This window comes from Myxocyprinus asiaticus, chromosome 24, assembly GCF_019703515.2.
Source record: "Myxocyprinus asiaticus isolate MX2 ecotype Aquarium Trade chromosome 24, UBuf_Myxa_2, whole genome shotgun sequence".
In the NCBI taxonomy this organism is placed as follows: domain Eukaryota; kingdom Metazoa; phylum Chordata; class Actinopteri; order Cypriniformes; family Catostomidae; genus Myxocyprinus; species Myxocyprinus asiaticus.
This window is the reverse complement of record NC_059367.1, coordinates 1937501-1957500: the sequence shown is the minus strand read 5'-3', so window position 1 is coordinate 1957500 and position 20000 is coordinate 1937501. Positions and strand designations below refer to the sequence as shown.

The following is a 20000-nucleotide window of genomic DNA, read 5'->3' as shown; positions in this document are numbered from 1 at the left end:
TCGAAGGCAAAACAGTTTTGAGAATTGCAGCTTCTCCAGTCATGTGTATCTGGCTTTATGAGGACACATAAAAGGAAATTTACAGCAAGAATAATTTTGTAAAGCACTCCGTGAGGAATAAAAAGATTTCACTGTTACTCTGCTGCGATCAGACGATCCGCCCCTCCATTTCATTATGACTCCAGACGAGACGCACACATATATTTCTATACAATCTTTATGTGCTCACCCTCTCCAGACCTTGAACACTTCATCTTCATTTTATTTTTATCCTCCGTCAAGTAAAGAATGTCACGTCTTTTGTGTTGTTCTATAATAACAGGTTCATATAATTGCTGTTGAATAGAAAAAAACACAGCCTTAAGTTTGTATGTAGCTGTATTTTCTCTAAATTCCTTTTTTTCTTCATTGTGTGGTGGTCCAGTCGACCCGTCTGTGGGTTTGCTGTCTGTCTGGCTCTTTTATGATAAACCGGCTCTTTATATGCAGCGTGTATTGTTGTCTTTTGTGTGTTGGGTTCCTCGTGTGAAGATGAGAGAAACGACACACTAACAAGCGTCGCTAGGGTTTGAGTTCAAGCGTCAGGCTTTTGTGCACTTTTGTGTTATTAAGCATTGATACAGTAGGAGTGTTTCACATGTATTTGTGTTGCATTTGACTGTGAATGTCCAGAGATCTGCAATAAATGCTTTTTTAGCGGTTCGGTTCATTGTGAGGTTTCAGAGCATCATTTTAGTAATACTGTGGACATTTATGTGGTATAGAATGATTTTCAGAGTATATTTCTAAAGTTTGCAATGTAAAAAGTGGTTGCAGAAATATATAAAATAATAAATGTCGTGTGGATTATGCTTAAAACATCTTTCAGTAGAACAAGACAAATTACACTTGTATTCAAGGTATTTTCTCTGACAACGAGCCGTAGTATTTTATGCAGTTTGCTTCTCAAGTGAATTTATCTTAATTTAAGAATATTTTTTACAGGAAAGCTAGACAAAGATACTGATATTTTTACAGTGTAAGCACTTGTAACCGCCCAGAAAAGTAGCAAAGTAGTCGATTAATTGGTGGGTCAGTGTCTACTAGAGATGGGACGATATATAACATTTTTATACATTGCGAACCAAAAACATTACGAAACACATCGAGGCAAAACTCGATATTTTTACATTTGCAACGTTGTTTTCAGTCAATGTGATCATAAATGAAATGACCCGACAAACATCATCATCTCTCTATCGCTTGATTTTACCACTACTGCACTTTTATCTACACTGTTTACAGGGTTCACACAAGGTCCTAGAAATTTAAGAACTGGAATACCTGGAAAATCGCCTCGTTTTGACGAAAAGTGCTTGAGGTTAAAGCGGATCGTTTCCTCCGTGTAATGTGTGTCCATCAAAGATGAGGCGTACTCCACTTTCAAGAAATATTCATTTTAATCTCACACAGCGTGGATGCGCTAAATAAACCGAGAGATTCTCATTAATGTTCGCTGAACCGGAACACTGTGAGACGCTCGTTGAACTCTTAAAGTGACAGTAACCTTTTTAGCATATCTTATACAAATGAATGTAAACTCAATGTTATTACTGGTAAATTGTACACATTATTTCAAACAGTGATAGCTCATATCATTATTATATATATAACATTTTATGATATAATATTAATGTAATGCAGAATTTTTGTATTTTTACTAAGTAAAATTTTGATTACAAACAAATTATTAAAATATAAATATACTGGGGGTAGTGGGTAGCTCAGCGAGTATTGACGCTGACTGTCACACCTGGAATCACGAGTTCGAATCCAGGGCATGCTGAGTGACTCCAGCTAGGTCTCCTAAGCAACCAAATTGGCCCGGTTGCTAGGGAGGGTAGAGTCCCATGGGGTAACCTCCTCGTGGTCGTGATTAGTGGTTCTCGCTCTCAATGAGGCGTGTGGTAAGTTGTGCGTTTTCCACTTTTTAAAAACATTGACGATTGATTCCAAATGATGTCATTTGGGCAGATAAAATTAACAAAAGAAAAATTTGCTTGCAAAAACACCGGACACAGTTTGTGGCCTGAGGAATTTTCCTCCTATCACTATATGGAACGAGTGCACTGATGTCATGTGATCCACTAGGACTCGCCACAGACCTAACCCGACTAACTAACTAGTCGTCTAGTCGGTGCAACCTCTAGTAAGCACATTTGTCTCTACAGTATCTGTTGTAGATGCTGTTTGTCTCTTTCTTTCAAGGTTTGTTTGAGTCTGAGATTTGACTTTACATGTTGTTTCAAGCATATAGCTGATATCTGTGAAGCCATTCAAGACATTGGCCAATGGTGTGAGTTTGGGGTGGGACTATCTGATTGTCCAACCAATGGAAAACAATCAGTAATTTGGCAATTCTGTTTGGTGACAATAGTGCCGCAGAATGAAGTGTACTTTGAATGGCATTCGACTGAACCCAGATGCTAAGCGTTAGCGTAAAAACCAAAGTATACCTTGTGCTTAAGTAAGCCATTCGTAGGTTAATTTTCTCAAAAACTGTACGCTGTGTCTTCATCCGTCCCGACACAACAACACTGACTCAGCCAATGCCGTGTGTTGGGATGGGACTATCTGTTTGCTTTACCAATTGCAGACAGGGACAAGTTTTCGAAAAAGCTGTTTGAAAAAGGTTTATTTTTGCAGTTCCGTTCGGTGGTGCTATTGTACAGCAGAAATGACATACTTAAGCTTCAAGTATTTTTCACAGTTGGAAAAGTGCACTTACTGGATACACTTTTAACTTGAGGGGAAAATGAGTTAAGAAAACAAAGGAAAATGTTCATTGTACACTGTTTGTAGATCATACAAAAAGAGGATTTATTGCTTATATCAGTCCATTAAAGTATGTTGAAAGCTGCTATGAGTTGACACCGTCCCCGTGCCCTTGACTGTCTGTCCTGTGTCTCTCGCTGCGGAACAGCCTGCTGAGCGATGAGGTCACTGCACCGGACAGCTGTCCAGCGATCTGATTGGTTGCGTCGCGTGTCTCTTCAGCGTCAGGTGTCAGGGGGTCATTCTCTCACATCTGATGTTCCTCTGACTCCTGACGGGTTTATTATTGTCTCTCCAGCATGTTGACCCCAGTGTGACCCCTGCAGTCTCGCTCTCGTCTCACGATGAACTCGTATGGTCTGTCTGTAAATATGATTCTAGATTTAATCACAGTGAAGTACTTCTTAACTTTGTTCAAAACTTTATACTTAAGCATCTTAAAAAGTATAAAGTTAACTAACCCAAAAAAAGACAAAAAACGCGCAATACATAATTAAATAAATAAAAAATAATTCGATTTACTAATTTCAATTTCATAACAAAATTCCATCTAATTGAATTGTATAATCTTTAACCAAAAAAAAAAGAAAAAAAAAATATGTATATATATATATATATATATATATATATATATATATATATATATATATTTTTAACGTCAATTTTCTTTAACAAAATTAATAAAACGTAAAAAACAAATATATATATATATTTATATATATATAAAATATATATATATATATATATATATATATATATATATATATATTTGTTTTTTTACGTTTTATTAATTTTGTTAAAGAAAATTGAAATGTGTAAATCTTTCAAATAGGCTTGATTATTTTTTAAAGGGCATCTAAGACGGGAATAGTCTACAAAACAAAGATTAAATTGAGTCGGCAGGACTGCAGGAGTTTAATACTTCATGTTAGAGTTTCAGAACAAACTCTAAACAGAATATTTGTAGGATATAAATACAGTAATGCCACATTGATATTGATTCAATGTGTATTGTGAAATAAAACAATCAAGGTGCGTTTTGGCAAAATTCAGACGAGCCTTAATGTTGTCCTGGGTTAGCAGTGGTTTTCACCTCGCCACTCTTCCATGGATGGCATTTTGGGCCAGTGTCTTTCTGATAGTGGAGTCATGAACAGTGACCTTTACTGATGTGAGAGAGGTCTGCAGTTTCTTGGATGTTGTCCTTGGCTTTTTTGTGACTTTCTGGATGAGTCATTGTGCTCTTGGAGGAATTTTGGAAGGTCGGCCACTTCTGGGAAGGTTCACTACTGTGCCAAGATTTCTCCATTTGGAGATAATGGCTCTCACTGTGGTTCTTTGGAGTCCCAGAGCATTTGAAATAGCTTTGTAACCCTTCCCAGACTGATTTTTTCCTCATCATTTGTGGAATTTCTTTCGACCTTGGCATAGTGTGTCACTGAGTGAGACCTTTTAGCCAAATTCATGCTGCTGAAAAAGTTCTATATAGTTGTTGATTTGATTGTGTGTCTAGTCCAGTTGAACCCCATTATGAATGCAGTTTCATAGATTTGGGGATTTAGTAACTAAGGGGGCAAATACTTTTTCCACACAGGCTCAGTTGGTATTGGATTACTTTTTTGCTTCAACAAATAACATTATCATATAAAAACTATATTTTGTGTTTACTCAGATTTCCTTTGTTTATGTTAGATTTTGTTTGAATTTTTGAAACAATTTAGTATGAGATACACACAAAAACAGAAGAAATCAGGATGGGGGCAAATACTTTTCCACAGAACTGTACCTAATCTATGAAGGCGTTAATTGTCAATTGATTTTATCAAGTAGTTCTTGCAGTCGTAATATGTAAAACTAACAAAGTTGCTTGATTTTATAAACCTAGGATTATATGGCCTTTATTCTAAGAACTGCTCTTTGATTTACACTGATTTCTGTCAATAATTGATTGACCATGATAAAAGTGAACATTATAATGACACATAAATGTCCCGTCGTTACATTCAGCCTTTATCAAACACTTAATTAGCTTGCTTCCTCTCTAACGGTTAAACCGGCCTGTGCTGTTTTTGGGTGACTCGCTCGCCTTTGCTCTCAACCTAATTGGCCGACTGTGGAGTGTCTTTGTTGTCATGGAAACTACTTTAATGTCCCTTTAATGGACATCATGGCCTTGAGTCATGGCTGCCCTCTACAACCAGAGAGGGGAAATTAGCTGAGATGAGTTAGCCGAGGAAACACACAAACCGCAGTAATGGCTTTAGAAGTATTATGGTGGTTATTTAAAATCGCAGTGGATGAGTGAAGAGTAAGAATAAAGCATCCGCATCATTAGTTCAATTATTTGCATCAGTTACATTTCATCAGCAGTGGTTTCTCAGATCATGCGTGTGTTATATGTGTGCTGAGATGCACCAGGCCTTACAAGACTACTCAATTTTACTGCTAACTAGTCATCCAGAGTTTGTATTGACAGATAGTTTGTGAGTGGAGAGAATGTCCACGCAGCTGAAAGCGTGTTTACCTCCATAGACAGGTTTTGTGCTGCTTGTGTACTGCAAAAAAATAAAAATAAATAGTGACATCTTAATCAGTATTTTCATCATTTACACGTTGCAATTACTTTGATAATCAGTGTTTTCATGCATTTGCATGACAAGAAAAATGACAGAAGATAAGTGTTTTCAGAAAAATCCAACCAAATATAATTAGGTTTATGCTTTGCACAAGAAAGAAAAAAAATAAAACAATGGCTTAATGGGGCTAATAGGGTAGAAAATACACTTGATTTGCCTTTTTGAATTTTTTTTTTTTTTTTTTTTGTCAAATAGTTTTGTCTTGTTTTAAAGGATTAGTTTACCCAAAAAGGAAAATTAATTCATTGTTTACTCACCCCGTGTTGTTATAACTCTATATGAGTTTCTTTCTTTTTCTGAACACAAAGGGAGAAATTGTGAATAAATGTTGTGCTCAGTGATGTCATACAATGGCAGTTTATGGTAACCACCTCTTCAAGCTTCAAAAGAACACAAAAGTATAATTCAGAAGTCTAATAAATTATTCCATGAGACTCATGATTGTTATGAAAGTATACGATAAGATTTGATGAGAAACAAACTGAAATCGAAGAATTGATGCATTTCTATGCCCAGCCTTATTTTTATTTTTTTTTAACGGAGTACTCAGAAATCAAACAGAAACATCGAGGAGGCTACAGGCAGCCACAGTTACACCGTGTCCTAACCTGACGGCAAACGACACAAGATAAAAGGTATATTTTCTATGTTAATCAGAGTTTTTGTCCTAACCAGCAGTGATGAGCGACGGTACATTCTATCAATCGCTTGTTTTCTATTTTTGGCAACATACGGGTAACTCCATCCACTGTGAACTGGCACCGGTCCAAAAACTCTCAAAAAAATAAGGCTGGGCACAGAAATGCATCAATTCTTGGACTACAAACTCTTCAGACATGTTTAGTAAGTTCTGTTCTCTGTTTTGTGTGCAGATGTGTTCTGTTGTCACTATTGCTGTGGAGGACCTGTTTTTACATAAACAAAACGAGTTTTCGCTTGAACGCCCCAGTGTCTCATGGAATAATTTATTAGACTTCTGAATTATACTTTTGTGTTCTTTTGAAGCTTGAAGAGGTGGTCACCATAAACTGCCATTGTATGACATCACTGAGCACAACATTTATTCACAATTTTTCCCTTTGTGTTCAGAAAAAGAAAGAAAGTCATATAGAGTTATAACAACACAGGGGTGAGTAAACAATGACTGAATTTTCATTTTTGGGGTAAACTTATCACACAAGCACAAACCTCTAAAAATGTTGTTAGATAAAATAGTCTTAATATCTTATGTCATTTTGCTTTTCCAGTAAATACATCTTGTTTCAATGTTTATATATATATATATATATATATATATATATATATATATATATATATATATATATATATATATTTATTTTTAACAAAAGTTCTAATTAAGAAAATGATTTTTCGTTTGCTGTCATAAACAGTGCATTTTTGAAACGGTTTAGTCTCTGGGAAACGCTTGATTAGTTTTGGGGATGTTTTGGCTTGTGTGAAAGCTTTAAATGAAGACGGTTCGCTTATAGCATGCTTCGCAAATGCATAGGTTCTCTTTGTTTTCACTTTCATGCAATTACATCTCTGGAGAGATCTGAAAATGGCTGTGCACCGACGCTCCCCATCCAACCTGATGGAGCTTGAGAGGTCCTGCAAAGAAGAATGGGAGAAACTGCCCAAAAATAGGTGTGCCAAGCTTGTAGCATCATACTCAAAAAGACTTGAGGCTGTAATTGGTGCCAAAGGTGCTTCAACAAAGTATTGAGCAAAGGCTGTGAATACTTATGTACATGTGATTTTTTTTTTCGTTTTTTATTTTTAATAAATTTGTAAAGTTTTCAAACAAACTACTTTCATGTTGCCATTATGGGGTATTGTTTGTAGAATTCTGAGGAAAATAATGAATTTAATCCATTTTGGAATAAGGCTGTAACATAACAAAATGTGGAAAAAGTGAAGCGCTGTGAATACTTTTAGGATGCACTGTATATATATATATATATATACACACACATTCCTATAGGAACATATTCGGTCAATCATACTAGTTTTTTTTATGCCAGAATGTTTAATGCAATATCCCAATATTTGTGTTAAAATATGTGAATACAAAAACCCATCTACAGTCAATAAAACAAGGATTTTATTTATTTTTTTTTTTATAACTAGTCCAGTTATTCCAAACCAGGGGTACTTAAAGGAATAGTTCATAATTCGTAACTGTGCATAATTGACTGTTATTACTATAGTCGATACATGTAATATGTGTAACAAGGACACTGTAACCAAAGTGTTACCAAAATGTCAAACAGTCAAAAAAGATATTTTTGTAGTGACTGTCTCAACACTATCAGCTCCTTTTTAAGGAAATCCAGTATGAGTTCAGATGAACAGAATTCTAACAGCTTGTATCTCTTTTCTTTTGTTTTTCATTTTTCACGTTAATGAAGCTCAATGGATCAGTCGCTCAGAGTCAGGACGGGCGTCTCAATCACTACGGCTACTTTAATGTGACTCCAGTGATTCAGTTTCCTCATCAGCTCGTCAAATCACATCCAGTGCTGCCCATAAAACCGCCCGTGCTATTTGTAGACGTCAATCCTAATGAACTTTGTCCTGACCCTGGCGTGCAGGGCGTGCGGTAACAAGCTCTCGTGAGGAGCGCCTGACGCCAGCCAGTGGATCTGCTCGTTTGTTAGCCGTGATCGTCACTAATGCTGAAACTCTGATACTTTCATATGAAAAGATTCCACAGAGTTCTCGCGCTAGTCTGGCGCCGGGCGGTCCGTTGTGCCAGATGGACCGCTGTGATTATCTCTAGGCCGGATCGGGTCACTCGTGGGGTAAAGTGCCTGGACAAGAGATGTAGAAATACGATTAGTCCCACAAACAGTTTCCGTAAATTACACTGTGAACATCTCCAGATGAGCAGCTCTCAGGTTGATGGATCAACAATGGCTTTCTCAATGGGTTTTCATAGTAGATTAAAAAAATAAATTGGAGCTGAGAGGACAGGCTGTTACAAAAGTTATTTTCTTATTTTTTTTCTCAATATTCAGTAATGCAATATGTAGAGGAAATGGAAACTGAGAGTTTGAGGACCGTGCAGTTTACTGCAGCACAAACACTCTGTTATATTATAGGCAATGTAAGTATTATTGATTATATTGATCAAGTGGCACACAAATCATGGATTTCGACCTTCCAGGTTAGGCTGTGGATTTTTTCACTTCAACCTGTCGATTTTGCTTTAACAATTCATTTATTTATCTAAATTCATATTACACTTCAAATGAAACAAAAATATAATCAGAATAACGAAGTGGTGGAAAAAAAATCGTTTATAACCCAAACATTTTACCCTCTCCAACTTCGTCCACCTGCTTCTTTTGCAGTGATTTAAAAATCACTCTATGACAACAGGTGGACAAAATATGAATACAAATGAGTTTATAAATACAATTGTAAATATAAACATCAGAATAATTGGAAAAATAAACCATGACCTCTAGAAAGTGAAATCATAAAATGGCTACAACAGTGATCGTCATGAATATAATTTGATGTTCCACTATATTTTCAGAGTATGAACTTTATTACCATCCAAACTGCAAATGCAGGAACTGAGTTTAGACTTTGCGCTGAAAACAGACGTGCTTCTCAAACATCATAGCGCAATGACCTATTTCTCAGGAAAATAGCAAATTGCGCTTTGCGACACTTCATTAATATACAGTACACCCACAGATGGCACAAACATTCCCACCCACGCCCACTTGCGCTTTGGGCTGGCATGAAAATTACACTTAGGATTAGCGCTCTCACGAAAATGAGAAGACGTTGCACATGGCCATTAAGTTGCGCCTAGCGCGGTCACGAAAATAGAACCCAAAATGTCCATTGTGGTTATATATGAAAGAAATTCACTTTCAGCTAATGCTGTTATACAAGGACGCTTCTAACTTATGTTACGAAAATATTAATAAAAATACAAAATGTATTTTATCATTAATTTTTCACCATTTTGGTCACGGTTTAACTAAAAAAAAAAAAAATATATATATATATATATATATATATATATATATATATATATATATATATATATATATATATATATATATAAATAGATAGATAGATAGATAGATAGATAGATATAGATATATATATTAGGGCTGTCAGAATTAGTGCGTTAATGCATGCTATTAAGTAAAAAATGTTAATGTGTTCATTTTTCTTAATCACGATTAACGCATTTACCGTTAATACAGCATAAACACTGGTGTGAAGGGTGGAACTTTTATAACGTGTCCGTCCCGAGTCATTACACTCATGCACACACCACAGCGCCAGAGCCCTTCTACAAAGTGGAGTCTACAAGTTTGGCATAAAACAGCATAACACGGCGGTCCCAAAGACATTCTATGGGCGGTCGTAACACGCTAGTTGACCATTACGCTCTCTCATATGATAGAGCCGCGGAGGTTGTTATCTCAGTAAATAAAAGAATCTCATACAGCGCTTCCCTGTCAGTGATAATGATGGAGAAATGAGCTGTTAGTGCTATTTGATGAGCCCAGATGGGACTTGTGAAATTTTTCAGCCTATGTACGGCGCATTTTAATTACCACAGAAGCACGTCAAGTCTTAACTATCACCAAAACACAGAATGAGACGTTTTTCATGGTGAGTTCAAAGTGGCACACGACGCTGGCGTTGCCGCTTTGACGCAGCTTCACGATTGCTGTAACAAAGCGGATAACCACAGTCTACCGGCAGATTCATATTCTGGAGGATGAGAGTTTAAGAGATTTAATGCCCATTGAAATTAATATGCAACCTATGTGAGGACTAGTTCTTTCAATTAGTCAAACTCCCAATTAGACTTTGGGAAACATTTAATGTTACTTGAATTGGTGCTATTTTAGTGCATTTCTGTTTTTATACTGTGGAAGCCTTTGTTTGGAAAATTTTAATAAAGCATTATATTATTACATGTTGTTTTGTTTTCTTTCCTAAAATAAAAAATATATGAATTTTGACAAGAAAAGAAGTATATATAGTGTCAAATTTTAGCACTTTTAAAATCTGTGATTAATCGTGATTAACTACAAAAATTATGTGATTAATTGTGATTAAAAATTTTAATCGACTGACAGCACTAATATACTGTATATATATATATATATATATATATATATATATATATATATATATATATATATATATATATAGTATTTACAATATTTACATTGATATGTAGAACAAGTATTAAAACCGTACTGTCTCTTTAAGAATAGCATCACTTCGGGGGCCTGGGTTTCTCAGCATGTAAAGATGCTGACTATCACAACTGGAGTCACGAGTTCGAATCCAGGGCGTGCTGAGTGACTCCAGCCAGGTCTGCTAAGCAACCAAATTGGCCTGGTTGCTAGGGAGGGTAGAGTCACATGGCGTAACGTCCTCGTGGTCACTATAATGTGGTTCTCGCTCTCGGTGGGGCGCGTGGTGAGTTGTGCGTGTATGCTGCGGAGAATAGCGTTACGTCTCTGTGGTAACGTGCTCAACAAGCCACGTGATAAGATGCGCGGATTGATGGTCCCAGACGCGGAGGCAACTGAGATTCATCCTCCGCCACCCGGATTGAGGCGAGTCACTACGCCACCATGAGGACTTAGAGCGCACTTGGAATTGGGTATTCCAAATTTTAAAAAAAATAAATAAATAAAAAAGAATAGCATCAGTTCTGCAAGTGTCTCGCAGTAATATGTTTTTTGAGCGCATATTAAGTCGTATAGCTTCTTTTCCGCATCTGTGCTATGTGTGATTGCATTTGAATGTTTCTGGGGTTGTTTTTCAATCAATAACTGACTGTAGAGAACAGAAAGGATATTAAAAGAGACATTATTCAATGACAAATGGATTGTGTGGATCTCGTCTTTGGACACACATTACACAGAACGAGTCAAACCGGACTTTTTGAAAGTATCTCGCTGCTGAACTTCATTACCACTATACTACTCAATCACTGCTGAGTGAAATCTCAACATTTACCAGCCAGTGCCGAATTACAGACCATTTTAGTTGCATAGGGTGAAATTTTGGTCATATGCGACGGATTTACTCACATTCGATTGATCTTTGGATTAATGAATCGATATTGAGATTGTGATGCATTGGAAAATCAATATTTTTACCTAGCCCTATTAATTGCATGATATCCCAATTAATTAACTGAATTAGCTGCATATATCAATACTTGCTGAGAAAAGTCCCCAAAGGGCCTTATAAAGAGTAGCAGCATAATTAACTTTTTTAATGGAAAGAAAACATTAAAATGAAAACATCTTTCCAAAACTTCCAAGACTCCAGAAAACACGAGCTGTGGCAATTTGATGTGACCTAGAACCATATTTAATTGCGGCAGTAGGATGCAATGGTTAAAAAATTGCATACAGCAGAATTTATGCACGGGGGCATGATTAATTGCATTCATTTTTATACCACGCAATTGTTATTTGAATTAATCGCACTAAATTAACATGTCAAATTCACCCGCCTATTTAGAAGCCATACAATGATCATGTCATTGTAGGTTAATGGGCTCAAACAGATCACAATGAATTTTGGCAAACATGCGACTCATTACAATTGTTTAAAGTGAATCTCTTAAACTCGTCTCTGATCTTGCGTGCAATTCTTCAGCATGTACATGCTCTCCAGTGCCTGAACAATACCGCAGCATCGGTAACATGCCTTTGAAGCCGTCGCATTAGAAGTTTCAGCACGGAGGCTTTTTCCATGTGAAAGCCTTTTAGTTTTTAATCAGAGTGGATTTAATTAAATTATTAATTTTCTTTCCAAACGCTTTTGAGGTGCCGATATAGGATCACTGGAGAAGAAAGGAGCCGCTGGCGAATCACGTTTAATTATCAAGTTTCAGGGAAACTGCTGTCAGGAGCGTGTGATGTAATTACGCTCAGGTGATGGAATTACAGCCACTTTTATTAAAAGTATTTGTTAATGTGAAAAGATATATCTGAGCATTTGTAGCTAACTAATACTGGGTATATAAAGAGAAATCTGTTAGTGTTCACATTCATCTCAATGGCAGTTGCTCGGTTGACGCAGGACCTCTGGTATTATGTGATTTGAATTATGCTATTTTTGCTCATGGTCTCTCAGTTATAGACTCAAGAAATCTTCAACTGGCAATACATTTAATATGCTATAATTAATTTAATATGTTTTTTGCAACAACAACTAAAAATATGATTAGTTATAATATCGGATATTGACAAATAAGGTTGTCCGAGGTGCTAAAAATAACAAATCTTTACAAAAACGAGAATCAGATTTTACAAAAACATTTGTCGAGTTCACAGAAATGTAATCTTTGTGTCACATGCAGGTTGCATGCAGTTTTCAACATGTGTATCTCTCTCTCTCTCTCTCTCTCTCTCTCTCTCTCTCTCTCTCTCTCTCTCTTATATATATATATTTATTATTATTATTTTATTTATTTTTAACAATATTTTAAAACAAAAAAATTCACTGCTTGTTTTTTTTAAAGACATAATAATCAAATATTATTCCAAAATACTTTTGAAGTCAGAAGTTTAGCCAAATACCTTTAAACTAAATTTTTTTACAATTCCAGACATTTAATCATAGAAAACATTCCCTGTCTTAGGTCAGTTAGGATCACTACTTTATTTTAAGAATGTGAAATGTCAGAATAATAGTAGAGAGAATGATTTATTTCAGCTTTTATATCTTTCATCACATTCCCAGTGGGTCAGAAGTTTACATACACTTTGTTAGTATTTGGTAGCATTGCCTTTAAATTATTTAACTTGGGTCAAACGTTTTGGGTAGCCTTCCACAAGCTTCTCACAATAAGTTGCTGGAATTTTGTCCCATTCCTCCAGACAGAACTTGTGTAACTGAATCAGGTTTGTAGGCCTCCTTGCTCACACATGCTTTTTCAGTTCTGCCCACAAATTTTCTATCGGATTGAGGTCAGGGCTTTGTGATGGCCACTCCAATACCTTGACTTTGTTGTCCTTAAGCCATTTTGCCACAACTTTGGAGGTATGCTTGGGGTCACTGTCCATTTGGAAGACCCATTTGCGACCGAGCTTTAACTTCCTGGCTGATGTCTTGATATGTTGCTTCAATATATCCACATAATTTTCCTTCCTCATGATGCCATCTATTTGTGAAGTGCACCAGTCCCTCCTGCAGCAAAGCACCCCCACAACATGATGCTGCCACCCCCATGCTTCACGGTTGGGATGGTGTTCTTCGGCTTGCAAGCCTCACCCTTTTTCCTCCAAACGTAATGATGGACATTATGGCCAAACAGTTACATTTTTGTTTCATCAGACCAGACGACATTTCTCCAAAAAGTAAGATCTTAGTCCCCATGTGCACTTGCAAACTGTAGTCTGGCTTTTTTATGGCGGTTTTGGAGCAGTGGCTTCTTCCTTGCTGAGCAGCCTTTCAGGTTATGTTGATATAGGACTTGTTTTACTGTGGATATAGATACTCGTCTACCTGTTTCCTCCAGCATCTTCACAAAGTCCTTTGCTGTTGTTCTTGGATTGATTTGCACTTTTCAACCAAACTACGTTCATCTTTAGGAGACAGAATGTGTCTCCTTCCTGAGTGGTATGATGGCTGAGTGGTCCCATGGTGTTTATACTTGCGTACTATTGTTTGTACAGATGAACGTAGTACCTTCAGGTGCTTGGAAATTGCTCCCAAGGATGAACCAGACTTGTGGAGGTCCACAATTGTTTTTCTGAGGTCTTGGCTGATTTCTTTTGATTTTCCCATGATGTCAAGCAAAGAGGCACTGAGTTTGAAGGTAGGCCTTAAAATACATCCACAGGTACACCTCCAGTTCAGTATGCCTCCTATCAGAAGCTAATTGTCTAAAGGCTTGACATCATTTGCTGGAATTCTCCAAGCTGCTTAAAGGCACAGTTAACTTAGTGCATGTAAACTTCTGACCCACTGGAATTGTGATATAGTCAGTTAAATTGTTTGTCATGCACAAAGTAGATGTCCTAAACGACTTGCCAAAACTATAGTTTGCTAATATTAAATCTATGGAGTGGTTAAAAAATGAGTTTTAATGACTTCAACCTAAGTGTATGTAAACTTCTGAATGCAACTGTACTTTTTTTTTACATTTGTTACATACTATTTTCCAAGAATTTCAGCTTTTTAATGAAAATGTAATTAATTAATTGTTTTTTTTTTTTTTTTTTTTGCTTTCTCCGAACGGTTACACCCCAGAAAAAAATATCAAAATGACTTTCTTGGAAAAAAAAAAAAAAATCGCCATCTACCAGCAGGGATAACTGCCAAAACTAACTAGCCAAACCCTAATCACCTGATAGATCTCACTGAAGTGACCTATATGAATTTTTATGACCTTCAACCCTTTCTGTCCCTTTGTTTTGTGTTTGACAGATGTGTGGAGATCATTGCTAAAGAGGGCCGGAGTTTGAAGGAGCTGTATTTGGTTTCCTGCAAAATCACAGACCACGGTAAGAGAATTAGTGTAAACTGTTTTCTTTCTGGTCAACAACTATCATGACGGAGCAGCAGTTTGCAGAAAATATTGCTGAGCAGGTTACATTTATTCGGCATGTTTATAGCTAGCTAACTAAATAATAACTCATCTTGTAGGAATGATGCAACAGCGTGTTCAATGTGTCATTCAAGCATTCGTGTATACATTTATGTATTTGAGTATGTTTCTCTGCAGTCTATTGAAGCAGTCTGATTTACCCTTGAGCGTCAACATAATGTCATTCAGATTATATATTAATGATGGCAGCGAAGCACTCTGATCGCACAAAACAAAGGCGGGAAACATCTGCATGTGTTCACCCGCTGAAAGACGGGGCGGTTTGCGTAATTACTGCCTGCTGAGACTGAAGGACAACACAAAACGCTCACTGCTGTATCTGACTGATTATGCTAGAAAACAATAGCTGTATGGAGCTGCCAAGCATTGACAGATCGTAATTTGGATGTTAGTAACTGCATGACACAGTGTGTGAAATGCCTCCATTGAGACGTGTATGTAAATGTTATGTGTATGGCAGGAGGTTGTGCACTTGTCCTTTACCTTTGAGTAACAAAAACACATTTGGTTTTTATTAGCGTAAACACAGTAAAATGCTCTCCTCTTTTCACCCACAGCTGAGAGCAGACGAATGACAACAAACACAAAGATTGGCTTCAGTATTTTTTTAGTGGAAAAAGTTTTTCATAGTAGATTTGCAGGTCAGTTCTGCTCTAAAATTACACCCTTAAAGTACAAGACTAGACCTCATGTGTGAATTACTGCGTGTTTGTGTTGACAATGTGCCCAGAAAATTACCACACCTCTGCCACATACTGTAAGTTTCCTATAGACAGCACCACGGTGAAAATGACCAGCAGTCACAAGCATCAGATGTCATTACATACAGATGTGTCACTTAGCTGTAATAACAAATAAATTTGTGCGTGGGACGCACTGGAAAAGCCTAACATTGTGTTTTAACCTAAAGGTGTGAAGCGACAAGTAATCTCTGTCCACAATGAAAGCAATAAACTATGTGCATTGTCAAAATATGAATATTTGGCCATAATTCACAGATAACTGTTGCTGATTGGCGAAGGAACAAATGTGTTACAGTCATTTCCAGTAATCTACAAGCAGTCTTCTCAAATGTTGCTTTTCATATATATTATTTTTTTTGGTAATACTTTGCAATAAGGCTTCAGTTGACAACATTAGTTAACATGAACTAACAAGGAATGATACTTTTACTGCATTTATTAATCTTTGTTAATCTTCATTTCAACATATGGTAATACATTCTTTAAATCAAAAGATGTACGCTGCCTGGCCAAAAGAATTTGCTGTTTGAAAAAAGGGCAGTGTTATGATCTGGGGTTGCTTCAGTTGGTCAGGTCTCGGCTCAGCAGTATTATGTGGCAATAAAATGAGCTAACAACCTGAATGTACTGAATGACCAGGTTATCCCATCAATGGATTTGTTCTTCCCTGACGGCACGGGCATATTCCAAGATTCTTCAGGCTCAAATTGTGAAAGAGTGGTTCAGGGAGCATGAGGAATCATTTTCACACATGAATTGGCCACCACAGAGTCCTGACCTTAACCCCAGTGAAAGTCTTTGGGATGTGCTGGTGAAGACTTTAGGAGTGGTTCGACTCTCCCGTCATCAGTACAAGATCTCGGCCAAAAATGAATGCAACTCTGGATGGAAATAAATGTTGTGACGTTGCATAAGGTTGTTGAAACAATGCCACGACGAATGTGAGCCATAATCAAAGTTAAAGGCGGTCCAACTAAATATTAGAGTATGCCCTTTTTTTTTTCTTTTTTTTTTTTGGCCAGGCAGTGTACTGTGTATTAATGTTAGTTAATGCACTATGAACTAACAATGAATAATTGTGTTTTTATTAACTAACATTAACAAAGATTAATAAATGCTGTGAACAAATAAACTGTTTATTGTAAGTTCATGATACCTAATAATGCATTAATGTTAGCAAATGGAACCTTATTGTAAATAGGGATGTGCACAAATAATCGATTAATCGAGTACTCGTTCAGCTTTAATTATTCAACTTTGCCTTGCTTTTTTATAAACTTCCATTAACAAAGATTAATAAATGCTGTAAACAAATGTACCGTTCATTGTAAGTTCGTGATATAATGTTAGCAAATGGGACCTTTTTGAAAATAGGGATGTGCACAAATAATCGATTAATCCAGTACTCGTTCAGCTTTAATTATTCGACTTTAACTTGTGTTTTTATAAACTAACATTAACAAAGATTAATAAATGCTGTAAACAAGTATACTGTACATTGTAAGTTCACAATACCTAATAATGCATTAACTAATGTTAGCAAATGGGACCATTTTGAAAATAGGGATGTGCACAAATAATCGATTAATCCAGTACTCGTTCAGCTTTAATTATTCGACTTTAACTTGTGTTTTTATAAACTAACATTAACAAAGATTAATAAATGCTGTAAACAAGTATACTGTACATTGTAAGTTCACAATACCTAATAATGCATTAACTAATGTTAGCAAATGGGACCATTTTGAAAATAGGGATGTGCACAAATAATCGATTAATCCAGTACTCGTTCAGCTTTAATTATTCGACTTTAACTTGTGTTTTTATAAACTAACATTAACAAAGATTAATAAATGCTGTAAACAAGTATACTGTACATTGTAAGTTCATGATACCTAATAATGCATTAACTAATGTTAGCAAATGGAACCTTTTTGAAAGGGATGTGCACAAATAATCGATTAATCGAGTACTCGCTCAGCTTTAATTTATCTACTTTGCCTTGTGTTTTTATAAACTAACATTAACAAAAATTAATAAATGCTGTAAACAAATTTACCATTCATTGTAAGTTCATGATACCTAATACATTAACTTATGTTAGCAAATGGAACATTTTAAATAGGGATAAACTGCTGCGAACAACAATGAAACTGCTTCTCTCACCTAAATCTTGCCGTTACATCTCAATGTATTGGTTGGCACTGTCCATACATGACATTGTTAAAGGAATTTATTGTGATTGTATCACTTCAAAAGACTTGAAATGATCGTTTCTGTGTGCAAGTGCAAGTGTTTTGTTTTTTGTTTGTCATTTTTAATCTAGATGTTTATGCATAGTGCTCATTTTTTCCATAAGAAAAACAGGTTCAAAGGTTGAAGGTTGAACTTAAATTCAAAATTTTAAGTAATCTAATACTCATTTTTTTTATGTGTTAGAGTAGTTGATGACAAAATTACTCAAAACGCCCATCTCTAATTGTAAAGTGTTCCCACTTTTCTTTTCTCATGCTTTTATTAAATCATATACTGCATGGGTCATTTCTACAATTTGGGGACTTTTCTGCTTTGAAACTTTAAAAAAAAAAAAAAAAAAACATTCTTTTATCTTTGTTTTATAATTAAATGGATCTGGTAAAGATTATATAAGTGATACAGATCAAACTGAATGACCTAACAAATTCAGATGCCCATTGGGTCAGGTGGGCTGCATCAGGGTGGGCAATAACAGGTTGGACATTCAGTGGGCAAAATTAACAACTACGTGGTCTGTGAAAGATATCCAGGTAATATATTGGTAAACTTATAGTAATTATTTTATATCTGTGAAAATAAATATGCTTATATATGCTTGACCACGTTTGATTAACCTCACAAAACAAAGGAAAACATAAATAAAACAGAAAAGTTACACACCTCAAATACTTCCAGCATTATTTTGCTGAATTGCTGATGTCACTTCTGGTGTGTGACACCATTTCATAACACAGATCTTCAATTACAGGTCACAGTATTGAGACATAACAGGGTGGACCATCAAATCAAGGTGTACACACACAAAAAAAACTCCACTATCAGTGTTAAAATTACACATTTAAAACAAAAGAATACATATTAGTGAGAAAATGTCATGCTAAACATTTAATTGCATTGAAGAAATTTGATCAAATAGCACTTTTTCTTTTTTCTTTCTTTTTTTTTTTTTTTAAACAAGCATATTCAAATTTGAATCCATTGCAATTAAACTTTATAAATACCATAACATTTAATGGCGACTTAAGTCACCAAATTCTACAGTAGGAATGACCCATATCTCACATTATATCGGCTGTCAGTCACCCTTAAAAAAAAGTTTTAATAAAAAAAAAAACCAACCATTTCGGTCGACCACTAGTTAGTATATAGTGAAGTCCAGTAAGAGTGTCCAGCGGTCATCTTGGAGATTTACTCTCTTCACCAAAAGGGGGGAAAAATGTTCTGTGGATTCCAGGGCTCAAACATGTGGACTCAGAGTCTCTCCCCTGAGTAAAGCTCTAATCCTCTGCTAATGTATTTCAGCCCACTTTAGAAAATTACATATAAGTACCGTTCTAATGTGTCGAATCACTTCGAACTCCTCGCAGCATTTGTTTCATCTCAGCTCAACTCGTAGTGACTGTAATCACCTGTGTGGAGCGCTGACCTCTCCATCGGAGTCCATGGCCGACCGTGATAAATGAGCACAACATCAAAACAATACACTAATGATGCCCTGGAATGTGCTTTAGATATCTGCGCGCTGGCCCTTTTGGACTGTTTAAACCAGATTAATCGCGGTCACCTGATCCGTGGCTTATAGAAGGAACCCCGGGCCTCTCCGGACTAATGCGGGTGCAGTATAGGGTGATGTCAAACAAGATTGCTCCTTTGAGGGCGAGTAAATACGCCTGTTCTCCTGCGTCCTGCCTCCTAATGGAATGATTGGTGGATTTCCTGGGCGGATTGAACGTGGATTTTGTATCCGCCAGTTTGAGCTGCTCTTTTCCATCTCCAACATTGATTATTTTTTTATTAATGGCTTTTAGGAACACGTTTAAGACATTCGCCTTGTTCCTCTCGTCCATTTCTGTTTTTTATCCTGATGTTTGCTTTTAATTAGCAGTTCTAGAGAGCCGGAGAGAAGCAATAATGCTCTTGTAATTT

The 20000-nt window shown here is 36.2% G+C and overlaps 2 protein-coding genes across 3 annotated transcripts in view; one reads left to right on the top strand and one right to left on the bottom strand.

Annotated features, from left to right (window-relative positions):
* Positions 1–20000, bottom strand: part of LOC127414591 (fatty acid binding protein 1-B.1-like) — a 932240-nt gene that overhangs the window by 146940 nt on the left and 765300 nt on the right. The gene's annotated exons all lie outside the window — the stretch shown is intronic.
* LOC127414560 (F-box/LRR-repeat protein 17-like) overlaps positions 1–20000 on the top strand; it is a 353014-nt gene that overhangs the window by 251346 nt on the left and 81668 nt on the right. The window contains exon 8 of the mRNA XM_051652672.1: positions 14895–14971. Coding sequence (XP_051508632.1) covers positions 14895–14971 — 77 coding nt within the window. The remainder of the gene's footprint in view (positions 1–14894; positions 14972–20000) is intronic.